The sequence below is a fragment of the Ahaetulla prasina genome, chromosome 1 (assembly GCF_028640845.1).
Source record: "Ahaetulla prasina isolate Xishuangbanna chromosome 1, ASM2864084v1, whole genome shotgun sequence".
NCBI lineage: Eukaryota > Metazoa > Chordata > Lepidosauria > Squamata > Colubridae > Ahaetulla > Ahaetulla prasina.
This window is the reverse complement of record NC_080539.1, coordinates 87018060-87031015: the sequence shown is the minus strand read 5'-3', so window position 1 is coordinate 87031015 and position 12956 is coordinate 87018060. Positions and strand designations below refer to the sequence as shown.

At 39.1% G+C, this 12956-nt stretch overlaps 2 protein-coding genes across 6 annotated transcripts in view; one reads left to right on the top strand and one right to left on the bottom strand.

Moving 5' to 3' along the window:
• The window catches only part of LOC131190292 (uncharacterized), a 170883-nt gene extending 158171 nt beyond the window's left edge, over positions 1-12712 (bottom strand). Inside the window, exon 1 of the mRNA XM_058167555.1 lies at positions 11971-12712. Coding sequence (XP_058023538.1) covers positions 11971-12487 — 517 coding nt within the window. The 5' untranslated portion in view covers positions 12488-12712. The remainder of the gene's footprint in view (positions 1-11970) is intronic.
• SMOC2 (SPARC related modular calcium binding 2) overlaps positions 1-12956 on the top strand; it is a 163510-nt gene that overhangs the window by 14518 nt on the left and 136036 nt on the right. The gene's annotated exons all lie outside the window — the stretch shown is intronic.

The window sequence follows — 12956 nt, the reverse complement described above, 5'->3', positions numbered from 1 at the left end:
TGTGTATTTAAAAAAAGGCTCCGTATTGTGCTCTTCAAATCCCATAGTACCATGATGGTGAACCTATGCGCACCGGCCACCTGGTCTTTCGGTTGCTGGCACACATGCACGTATGAAGACCAGCTGGCCGGTGCGCATGCACGCGCTGGAAACCAGAAGATCATCTTCCCGGCGCTCATGCACTCCAGGTGGCTGCTTTCCTGGTTTCCGGTGCACGTTTCGACACTCAGTGCCAAAAAGGTTCACCAACACTGCCATACTACATGTGTCTACATTATGATTCCTGCTTCACATGGCTGTGTCCCTCAAAGAAGTAAAAAAGGACCAGATCTATTGTTTTGTAGTGAATAAATATGATAAACCAGAAATGATATAACACGGATCCTGGTTTCTCATATGCATCACTGCCCTATCGCTTTAGTAATAGGAGATGGCAAGTGTTTGATTTGGGGTTTCTTTGAAGGTGGCAAATGTTATCATTTTAATGTGTGGTTGTTGATGTTTCTGAGCCATGGGGCATAATTGCAATTTTTTTTTTTTTTGCCTAAAGTCTAAAGATTTCAGGCTGCTCTGCCAATATTCTGAATGTCTGGATAAGTGAACGATCTGCATTTGTAAATGGATATTTTCAACAATAACTCCCCAAATTCAGTTTGCAAGTTTATTTTTATTTTTATTTTTTTTTGTTTCCTGTAATATCAATTGGCAACTGCAGTTGTTTGGAAAATATTGTTTGGCAGCCAATAGAATGAAAGAATTCCTCTTTTTTAAAAAAAACAACAACCCCAATTCTGCCAGATGTTGAATATTTAGGGTAAGATTTTATTTTTTATTTTTCATTTCTTTTTGCCCAGCATTTACCTTATGTGATTTTAATACCCTGGATGGTTTCCACATCGGTTTAGATGGGCCACTGTAGTTGAACAGAGAAAACCAAAACACAATCAAAACCTTCCAATCTTAGGGACACACTTGGATGGCGCCTCGAAACCCAAACATTTGGAGAAGTTACTTTAATTTAATTCAGACCAAGACCATAAATAAAGCTCTGTGTGGCTCAGATCTTAGCAGCAGCCTTGTGAGAAAAAAGTGGGCACTGGTGCAACCAAGAGCACTAACCTTGAAAATAAAATATCCCTGGCTTTTTACTAAAACGAATTTCCAAGATATGTTGTTTACTTTGAAAAGAATATAAAGGAATACAGGAAACCCTTCCATGATTACTAATGGAAAATAAATTGTATTTTGGCATTCTGTGTACCCTTATTATCGGGGGCAGGGGAATGATAATTGGATTTGTATCTCATCTTTTCATTAAAAATCATCAGTTACAAATAAATAAAATAATTTAAAAACATAGGGATCCATGAGATTAAAACATACATCAGCAACAAGTAACCTTGAAACCTTGAAAGCCAAATCTCTCTCTCTCTCTGTGTGTGTGTGTATATATATGTGTGTGTGTGTGTGTATATATATATATTGAAAGAATTGTAGAAATGGTGTTGAATCTCTTCTTCTGACATGAAGTTGTGGAGCTTTGGAGCACTCATGAGGAAGACTCTCCTACAGTGGCGCCAGGGACCCATTCTGTGGAGAGAGGTTTTTCTGCGGACTGGAGGGGGCATGGTTTCACATGCTGCCTTCATCCCACGGATGGTGCTTAGCTTGTTTGCATAGCCCGCTTTCTGGAATACCACTGACTGGTACTGGACTGGGGGTTCGGGAGTTCTGCTCTATTACCTGTCCCTCTGCATTGTGCAAAAGAGTAGAAAGGCCTGTCTTATAAGATAACACATTATTTCAAATATCTAAGGGGCATTATAGACACTAGTCTGAACTTTGCAGAATCAGTTTTACCATAAGCTTAATTGCTTCAAGCCACAAATGTTGGGAGGCAAGGAATGGAAGATGTAGTGTATGCACTGTGAAGTTTACCCCTTCATTCCTTAAACTAGTCTGTTGCCTTCAAGACAACAACATACCCAGTAACAGAATAGTGAAGAGTTTTGTGACCTTGGTTTCCTGAGTCATTAAAACACACGAGTAGTCCCAAAAACCTCTTTTATTGAAACAGCTGTGGAATACGTTCATTCACAGCTGAGTCCCAGTTAGTTGTAAAAAGTCCTTTGGGAGACGTCCTTCGGCATAATCACCAACCTTTATCTTCCTTGACACTCTGCCAAACACCTACTTGGCAAAGCCACACAGAATCAAACAGAAATGCTGACTGGGAACAGAATTAACAATGTTGCTTTTCTGCAGAGGCCCCATGTGCCTTTGCTCCTCTTTAAAGCCTTAGTGGAGGGGCCAATCATCTCTAGGCCTTACTCCTGAGTTGTCCCTTTAGTTTTAACTGTTCTTGCCTTCTGGCAGCTCTCCGCATGTGCACAGTAGGAACAGGCTCCTCCTGTTCCTCTGCCTCTCGGATGTCTGACTCTGAAGGCTCTGGAGTCTGCACATAATTCCCAGATGGCCCTGGCCCCATCTCTGATGCAGAGCCCTCGTCCGAGCCTTCCCCAGACTCCAGGACTGGCCCATGTTCTTCCCCAGCCTGTTCACTGTCCGACTCCACTGCCAGCTCCACAGGCTGCTGGCGGACCACAACGAAGAGTGGCTGTATATTATCAATGTAAGTATGATTTAGAGTGGATTTGAAGCCTCATAGTCATATGGTTTCATGAACTACGGTATTACTTTGGTTTACAGCAGATACATCTGCAGATACATCTGCTTTTGGCCACTTTTAGAAGTCAAGGCATACAAGAACCATTTTTTGCAGGTTTCCCCTCTCTTTGGTTGTCACAATTCATGGAGGCAAGTATATTTTAAAATAGTTGGGTAGTATCTTTGTTGTAGTGACCGGGAAAAACTCCCCTGAAACAATATCTGAAGAGGGAACAAGTTTGTATTCGCTTCTCTGACATTTTTGTTCATCTTAGAGTGCTCATGGACATGAATACACACAAACTCATACTTAGATAGACATAGAAAGCGAAGATAAAAGAAATGTTGTTCATGTACTACAGGTAGTCCTTGACTTACGACCATAAATGAGCCTAGAATCATGGTTATAAATTGTGCCAATTATTAAGTAGCCCATCATGTGACTGACCCAATTTTATAATATTTTTGCTGCAGTTGTTAAGCAAAGGCTATGGTTGTTAAGCTTGTAATTGTTACCAGTAGGTACCATATTTTTTGGACTATAAGATGCACCGGAGTATAAGACGCACCTTAGTTTTCGGGGAGGAAAATAAGAAAAAGGCTGATTGGCAGGTGGATCACAGCCTCCCGGAATACCCCCAATCAGCTGTTCCCAGAGGTGAACTTTAGCAACAGGTTTGTTGGCTGTGAGCTCTGCGCCTTGTTTTTTTTTTTTCCAGCCACGGAAACCTCCATTTCAGAAGCTTTTTTTCTGTAGGTCTGTTTCAGAGGCTTTTTTCAGCACTGAAACCTCCATTTGAGAAGCTGGGTGGAGCTACATTCGGAGTATAAGACTCACCCAGATTTTCACCCTCTTTTTTGGGGGAAAAAGGTGCCTCTTATACTCCAAAAAATACGGTATGTGGGAAAATTGGGAAATAGTTACCATGAAATACAGCAGAGGTGGGTTTCAGCAGCTTCTGACCAGTTCTGGAGAACCGGTAGCGGATATTTTGAGTAGTTTGGAGAACCAGTAAATACCACCTCTAACTGGCCCTGCCCCTATCTATTCTCTGTCTCCCAAGTCCCAGCTGATCGGGAGGAAATGGAGATTTTGCAGTAACCTTCCCCTGCCATGCCCACTAAGCCACGCTCACCAAGCCACACCCACAGAACCGGTAGTAAAAATATTTGAAACCCACCAGCGATTAGATTCCTCAAACGCTGGAGTTTCTTCGTAGATAACCACAATCATGATAAGGGAAACTGTTGAGTAGCTGGCTGTACCGAAAGCATGCTGATTAGAGATCACAGTAAATGAGCTTGCTCTTGTATTTGCTACAGGGACCATTCCACTGTCTTTTTAATATTCCTCAGTTTAAATAAGAAAGAAGAACCTGACATGTATCAATAATACGGTAAATATAGCAGATTTGAGATTGAGCAATGTATCTTAAGCTTAAAGAAACCTAGAAGAATCCTTTGCAAGAAAAAAGGGATCATATTCTTAAGCTGAATTTATGCTGAAATTAAAAACAGACCATTGCATCACACCAGCCTCCTAACCCTGAATTCAGAATCCCAGAATTCTCCACCAAAATTGGTCATGCTGACTAGTTAACCTAGAAATTATAATTGTAGCTCATCTGGAGGCCACCAAGTTGAAGAAATATGCTTTATAATTCTGCCACATAAGGATTAAACGTAATTATCTTTTGGAAGCGGTGAGAGAGTAACAAAAATGCTGTTAAAAAGTGGAGTCCACATTTTTTTTGTGGGGGGAGGAAGAGAGACTGAAAGGTTTTCAGAATCTAGCCATGACTGATAAATTTGCTTCATTTGAATTTGTACAATGTTTTAAACATATCTTGATGATGTAGTGTTCCACAAAAGGCAGTCCTGTGTAATTAAGCTACAATTTTGTAATTTTAAAAAACACACCAAAATCTGTAGTAATTGTATATGAAGCTGGCAATATGTCAAAGATAAATATACATCCATGCCAAAATGCTAGAAATAATTTTGAATAAGAGGAAAATAATAATGCTGTGACCCATTCCTACAGATTATCTTGCTCAACGTCAGTTGTCTTTAAAGTGAACAATATTAGAAACGAGTTTAAATTTAAAATGAAAAGCTAGATTAATGTAGGATCCAACACTGAGAACCTTAAATTGCATATTCTTTTTTGAGTGTTTTGATCATCATAAGTTTCAGAAATATGTGCCCTTTCATAACTGCAATTGTAAATTTAGACATTTTTCATACAGACATATTTCCCCTGTTATTGTACATGTAAATCTGCCACTATAAGTCATCACACATTTCTGCAACCACAATCTCACATTTTCTTTAAAAAAAAGTAAAATTGCCAAGTAGCATCTCTTACTCGATTGAAATCCCTGTGCCCCAACGTTCAGCAACTGGGATTGTATTCCCTTTCACCACTTGGAATCTTGCCTGCAATATCAAACATATGACTGTGGGATACTAGATAAAGACACCCACCCATGCATGCCATTCACATGGATAAGTTGTGTTCTTTGGCCTGACTTTTGAGGTTGTTGAGAACATACTCTGTGTTATTATTTATGCATCATTAGGACGGCACAATGCATGTTGGTTGACTTCTGGATTAAGGCCTGAATGTCTCCTCCCAAGTAACTGCCTTATTTGACTGTAACTTATCAATAAATCTTTTTCTTTCTTTCTCTCTTCTCCCCCTCTCCTTCTCTCTCCTTCCCTGTGTGTGTTTGTAATAACATTAATGATGGTCTCAGTACATTTTTTTATCATGATATTCTGCATTATTTGTATTCTTTGTGATTGAAATTGAGGTTATCAAATATCAGCAATGCCTCTCAAGATAGTATCTGTAAGTCCTGTTGGGCATGGCCATATGACAAAAGAAGTCAGCATTCAAAAGGACTTCCAGGACTTAATATATTAAGATTGACCTCTGTGATGTTGCTTCAATGAGCCACTGGAGGGAGCCCAAGAACAATGTGATTTTGTTTTTATCAGTAGGGGCTGAAAACACTTGTATCCCATCCTTAGTCACCCACTACTAAACTTGGTAAACATAAAAGTTTGGGTTTAAGTGCAATGACTTAAGAATATGAAATATAGAAGGGGAAAGTTAAAGTGAATCACATACAGTATATAGCATGTTTCTTTTTCAGTTGTTCAGTGTCACAAAAGAAAGAAAGAGGAGGCCCAGGAGAGACATGATAGCAATCTTTCCAATAGTTGAAGGGCTGCCACGAGTTAGAGGGCATTGATTAATTCTCCATAGCATCTGAGGGCAGGACATGAAGCAATGGGTGGAAGCTCCTGGCAGGGACAACCAACCTGGACCTGAGGAGGCATTTCCTGACAGTGAGAACAATTAATCGATGGAACAGAATTGCTTCCCAGAAATTGTGGGTGCTCCATTGCTGGAGGTTTTCAAGAAAAGATTGGACACACGTTTGTCTGGGCTGGTATAATAACTTGGGCATAGGGTTGGATTAGAAGACTTCCAAGGGTCCTATGATTCTATGATTCATTCCTATCACCCATCTCCTTCCACTAATGACTGCATGTCTAACTTCGTTGCTGGTATCCTTATGATTTATATTGACTGTTTCCTAATATGATTTGATTGCTTATTTGTACCCTATGACTATCATTAAGTGTTATACCTTATGATTCTTGATGAATGCATCTTTGCTTTTATGTACACTGAGAGCGTATGCACCAAGACAAATTCCTTGTGTGTCCAATCACACTTGGCCAATAAAATTCTATTCTATTCTATTCTATTCTATTCTATTCTATTCTATTCTATTCTATTCTATTCTATTCTATTCTATGAAATTTTATGAAATTCTATGAAATTCTATGAAATTCTACTATGTAAAGATTGATGGAAGATTCCCAGAAATATCTGGATAGGTATAACTTCATTTTAATATGACCATAGAGGAGTCCAATATATATACATTGTTTGCAGGCAACATTCATGTGGTTAACTAGTTCATAGGAATGCAGCAGGCAGAAATGGTTCTGGTTTTGGATTCAGGTTAGGAGAGATCCACATTTAGTTGGGACCTTGGAGGAGAGGACAATACTGAGCCTAATGGTGGGGTCAAACACATCATTAGTTTGTATAGGTAGCCAAAAATAAACCTGTAGAAATTTTGAAGTGTATTCTGGTTCCTGATTTCTTGCACCTGACAGGTTTGGTAAGAGAGATCTTTCTTTAGATATTAAGAATTATTTTAATTAAGCCATTAGATGATTTTGGGCAGGCAAGATCAACTTCTCTTACTTCACATAGCTTGGTGGTATGGCTTCTGATGAGAGATGGAGACAATGTATGTTGTAATATATGGTACTCCATGAAAGATGCCCATACGGTGCAGCGCAAGGAAGAAGATAAGAGACATGGCAATGAAATGATGCAAAAGCAATTGAAATTTGAGCTTGAAGATTACTAGACAAATGATAAATGAAACACAGAAGTCAAGAAAGACAAGAAACTGCTAAAACCCAGAAGAGAGAGGACTACTGGGCAAAAATCTAAGTAGACTCTATTTCAGACTATCCACCTTGTATTGCATTTATATATGCCTTCTTTTCATATCTGCCTGGTGTTAAAAACTTTCCTATAAATGTTTTAAAATAGCAAAATAATCCAAACCTTCTCTCATTACAATTGCAATTCCAAACCCATCTACCCAGCAATAGGCCCCATTTAATTGAATTCAACTTACTCTTGAATAGATATTGCTGGAAAGTAGTTATTAGAAAGTTGACCTAATGCCATTTAGCAAGGAAGGGTCAATTAGGACAGATAAGGAAGGAAAGAGAAGAAATGGTTATACTTGTAGCACCAGATACAGCATGTACCAATTAGAAAGCGACAAATCAAGCTATTCTTTATTAGGAAACTTGAACTTGAAAATTCTAGAATTAAACAGGTACCAATTGGCTGTTTATTCATGACTACAAAAAAAGGTTACACCCATTGCCAGAGGACTGAACTGCACTTAATGTTTGTGCTAATAAAGTTTTGAACTCTAATTTAGGGAAGCTGGCATTTGACTTGAACAGGGAATGAAGCACAGGGAATAAATTTCTTCTTCCAACTTGTATAAATGAGAGCAATATAACAACAACAACAGCAACAACAACAGCAACAAAAATGTGAAATCACAGCTGTCAGTTCTTTAATCGGTGTTACCCTTCATATACATTAAGCTCTTCCCAAGAATCTAAGACAGTGATGGCTAACCTTTTTGTCATTGCGTGTGGAAAGTGTGTGCACGTGCGACCCCGCTACTCTCACCCTGCCCCCTGCGCATGCGCACGCTCTCCCCGTGCTTCCTCACCCCCTCACTAGCACGTGCAACCCACCCACCCCCCGTGCCTGGTTTTGGGCCTAGCAGGCCTCCCTGCAGCCTCCTGGAACCAAAAATGCCTCCGTGTGTCAAGAAAGACAAGAAACTGCTAAAACCCAGAAGAGAGAGGACTACTGGGCAAAAATCTAAGTAGACTCTATTTCAGACTATCCACCTTGTATTGCATTTATATCTGCCTTCTTTTTATATCTGCCTGGTGTTAAAAACTTTCCTATAAATGTTTTAAAATAGCAAAATAATCCAAACCTTCTCTCATTACAATTGCAATTCCAAACCCATCTACCCAGCAATAGGCCCCATTTAATTGAATTCAACTTACTCTTGAATAGAGAGTAAGACCTGCCACGCATGACCTGCCACGCATGCACATACGTCTCCCGCATGACCTGCCACGCATGCACATACGTCTCCCGCATGACCTGCCACGCATGCACATACGTCTCCCGCATGCGCCCCCCCCAAAATCAGCTGGCTGGCGGGAGACGTGCATACATGTTCAATAGACCTGAGCTGGGGTGACGGCTCACATGCCTGCAGAGAGGGCTCTGCATTGCCACCTGTGGTGCGTATGCCATAGGTTCGCCATCACAGACCTAAGATGTCGTAATGTATCAGCATAATATAAGTGGGCACCCAACCACTGTGGCCTTTTGCAATTGACAGATGGAAATTTTCTCATTGTGCGGATTTTCTAAGCACCATGCAAAATTTTGGGGTATATGTCATCCAGTGCACCAATAACCACTGAGACCATCACAGCCCATTTATGTCACAATCTTTCAACTTCAATTTTCAGATCTTGATATTTATTGCCACATCAATTATCCATATTTTCTTCTTTTCAGCCACAGTTATTAAAATGTGTTGTGGCTGGTTATTCCAGTAAATTGTTAGAAAAAGACAGGCAAACTGTTCAATCCCCAAATCCCAGTAAATCCTGTAATCAAAATTTTGTTAATAAACTGACAAATCACAAGGCATTAACTTTTCCATCTTTCTCAACCCCCACCCCAAAAAACCCAATCAGAAAAGACAATCTTTTAAAGTCTGCCCCACCACCTAAACTCCAGAAAAATGCAAGATATCCAAGACCTTTAAATATTTTAAATGGCGGGTTCAATAAGGAAGTTTTTGTCTTAATCAAAAAAAAAAGAAAGAAAGAAAGAAAAGAAACAGTTGGAGTGTTACTGAAAAGAAAGCTCTCTCATTTTTTGACATTAACCTCAGTTTTGATCTAGCACTATTTTCAGACCGATGTATGCATAATGTACTTTAGGAATCAAGGTGTGATATTTTTTCAGGGGAAAATACTGAGTTGGATCATTTAAATATATACAGGATACATAACACAATACCAATCAATAACTTCTAACTCTGGCTCAGTGTTGTTGCTTTTTTTGCCTCATGATAGCTGTGTGTTTTTGTATGTTAATATTTTTTTTAACTAAATAAAATTTGGAAAAGTTGGGTGATTGAGCAGATTTACTGATATAACTCTGGATAAATATAAGTTTTATATTCTCACTTTTTAAATAAAAAAAAGGTTAAGACAACCATATAGCTCTTTCTCTCTCTCTTTCTTTTTACACACTTTTTTTTTTCTGGAGAAGCTTCGTGGAATATGAATGTTAAAATGTTAGTGCTTATAAAACATATTTTTATTTTAAACTATTGATTTTTTAAGAAACAGAATCTAACACCAGAGAATTTCCTTGGGATATCTAACCAGAGCTTTCTTGATCCCACCCTTAGTAGTACCTTCTGTCCTGTAGGTATAACAAACTGAGATTTCTGTACAGCGTTAGTCCCTGTATCTAACCTTGTAAATGAATAATATGTGACATTAATACAAACATTAATGATTCTTGGTTGTTTAGAATTGCTGAAACAGGACAGAAACTTAATGAAGGGAAAAACAATGGTGCCAAAAACATAGTTCCATATGATAACAACAACGCAATAACAATGATAGGATTTTTTTTTTTAACAAAAAATACTTCTGCCCAAAAAATAAAGGCCTGTTTAGTGTAGTGGTTAAGTTAGAATCCAGGAGGCAATGAGTTCTAGTTCTGCTTTAGCCATGAAAGCTAACTGGGTGACTTTGGGCCAGTGACTCTCTCTCAGCTCATCTGACTTTACAGGGTTATTGTTATGGGGGAAACAGAAGGAGGAAGAAGTATTAGGTATGATTGTTACCTTGAGTTGTATATAAAAAAAGAGGTGGGATAAAAACCTTTAGAAAAAAAAACGTTTAAAAGCTGTAGAATCACTTTCTTTTTTAAAAAAGTTTTTTTATTTTAAACACATTAAAACAAGACACAAACATACAACATTTATACACATATCACTTTTTTTTATCAGCTCATTGGAAGTAGTCCTTTCTTACTATTTACACATATTTTAACTTTGTCTTAATCTACTTTTATTATCTATCTTCCTTTACTTCGTTTACATTTTATCTTGATCTTCAACATTTTCCTCTCTCCTTTATTCCTCTTTCTCATTTTTCCTATTTTTCAACCATTCCAGTGGTGGGTTTCAAATTTTTTTTACTACTGCTTCTGTGGTTGTGGCTTGGTGGGTCTGGCATGGCTTGGTGGGGATGACTTGGTGGGCATTTATTTATTTAAAAAAAAAAAATATTTATTTTATTTATTAATCAAATTTCTATACCGCACCATCTCCCAAAGGACTCAGGGTGGTTCACAGCCATGTGACTGCATGGCTGTGGAAGGATACTGTTAAATCTCCATTCCCTCCCTACTTCAGGGGATAGTTATTGCAAAATCTCCATTTCCTCTCAATCAGCTGGGACTCGGGAGGCAGAGAATAGATGGGGACTGGGCCAGTCAGAATTTTTACTAACAGCTCTCCGAACTACTCAAAATTTCCACTACCGGTTCTCCATCATTGGTATACAGAGAGAAGTGGGGAGAGCACACAGCCTTGGAGGGGCCCTGTGCTAATTGTACAGGTATTTGATGTGATCTTGCTTAGCTTCACCTGCTGCATCCTGTTTGTTAGGAAGCTTGTGATCCACTTACAAGTCTGTTCCGGTACCTGTAGCTGGTTTAGCTTGGTTAGAAGAATGTCTGGAATGATGGTATTGAATGCTGAACTAAAGTCTACAAAAAGGACCCTTGCATAGGTCTTTGGAGACTCAAGATGTTGTAGGATGTAGTGCAGAGCCATATTAACAGCATCATCTGTTGATCTATTTGCTCGGTATGCAAATTGCAAGGGGTCTAACAGCAGATCCGTGATGGTTTTCAGGTAGTAAAGCACTAGCCTTTCAAAGGTTTTCATGACTACAGATGTTAAAGCAACTGGTCTGTAGTCATTCAGTTCCTTGATGGTGGGCTTCTTCGGCACTGGGATGATGGTAGAGCATTTGAAGCAAGAAGGAACATAACACATCTCTAGTGATTTATTGAAAATATGGGTGAAGATGGGGGCCAATTGGTCAGCACAGACTTTTAAGCAAGAAGGAGTTATCTTGTCTGGGCCTGGAGCTTTTCCTGGCTTTTGTCTGTGAAATAGGTCCTGCACTTCCTTTTCTGTGATCACTAGGGGTTGTGAACCCAATGAAATGGGGTCAGTTGTAGGAGGCTTGGCTGTTGTTGGTGTGTCTGAGATGGGGGTTGTGGAGATAGGTGGCTGTAGTTTCCTTTCAAACCTGCAGTAAAACTCATTCAGGTCATCTGCCAGTTGTTGATTACCTTCAGCCTGGGAAGGAGGTTTGCCATAGCCGGTGATATTTTTAAGAGTTTTCCACATGTTTGCTGGTTCATTTGCTGAAAACTGATTCTTTAGCTTTTCAGAGTAGCTTCTTTTTGCTGCTCTTATCTCCCTTGTTTCCTTGTTTCCACTTATCTCCTTGTTAGTGCATTTCTGGCCTGATTGTACAGCATTTTATCACCTTTTTTGTAGGCTTCCTCTTTGGAATGTCGTAGCTGCTTAAGTTTAGGTGTAAACCAAGGTTTGTTGTTACTGTGTATTCGCAAGTTCCTTGTAGGTACACATAGGTCTTCACAGAAGCTGACATATGATGTTACAGTATCTGTGAGTTCATCCAGGTCTGCAGAGGTATCTTTAAAAATATTCCAATCAGTGCAGTCAAAACATGCCTGTAGCTTTAATTCTGATTCCTCCGTCCAGGTTTTCACTGATTTAATTATTGGTTTTGTGGCTTTAAGTCTTTGCCTGTAAGCAGGTACAAGGTGAATCATGCAATGATCAGAGTGTCCTACAGCTGCACGTGGTAAAGACCGATAGGCATCTTTTAGTGTTGTGTAGCAGTGGTCTAGAGTATTCTTGCCTCTGGTGGGACAATTGACATGCTGAAAGTATTTTGGTAGCTCTTTCCTTAAGTTTGCCTTGTTTAGATCTCCCAAAACAATGGCCAGTGAATCAGGGTGTTTGGCTTCAGCCTCCATGATTTGGTCAGCTAGAGTTCGTAATGCCTTGTTTACACAGGCTTGTGGTGGGACATAAACAGCAATTAGAAGAAATGAGGAAAATTCACGAGGCGAGTAGTAAGGTTTGCAGTTGATAATTAGAGTCTCTAAATTGTTGTCACAGAATTTGTAAATTATTTTAAAATCTTGACACCAGTTTCTGTTAATATATAGGCATAAGCCTCCTCCTTTCTTTTTACCAGATGTTTCTGGAATCCTGTTGATTGTTCAATTTGAAATCCTGGAATGTTCAGGCTGCTATTTTCAATTGATTCATTTAACCAGGTTTCAGAGAAGCATAGGACTGCTGAATTGTGAAAATCAGAATAGTATTTGTTTAAGAGGAGTATTTCATCCATCTTATTTGCAAGTGAGTGTATATTTGTTAGGAAAATTGAAGGCAGAGGAGTTTTAATGCGAGTTCTTAGCTTGATTAAGATCCCAGATC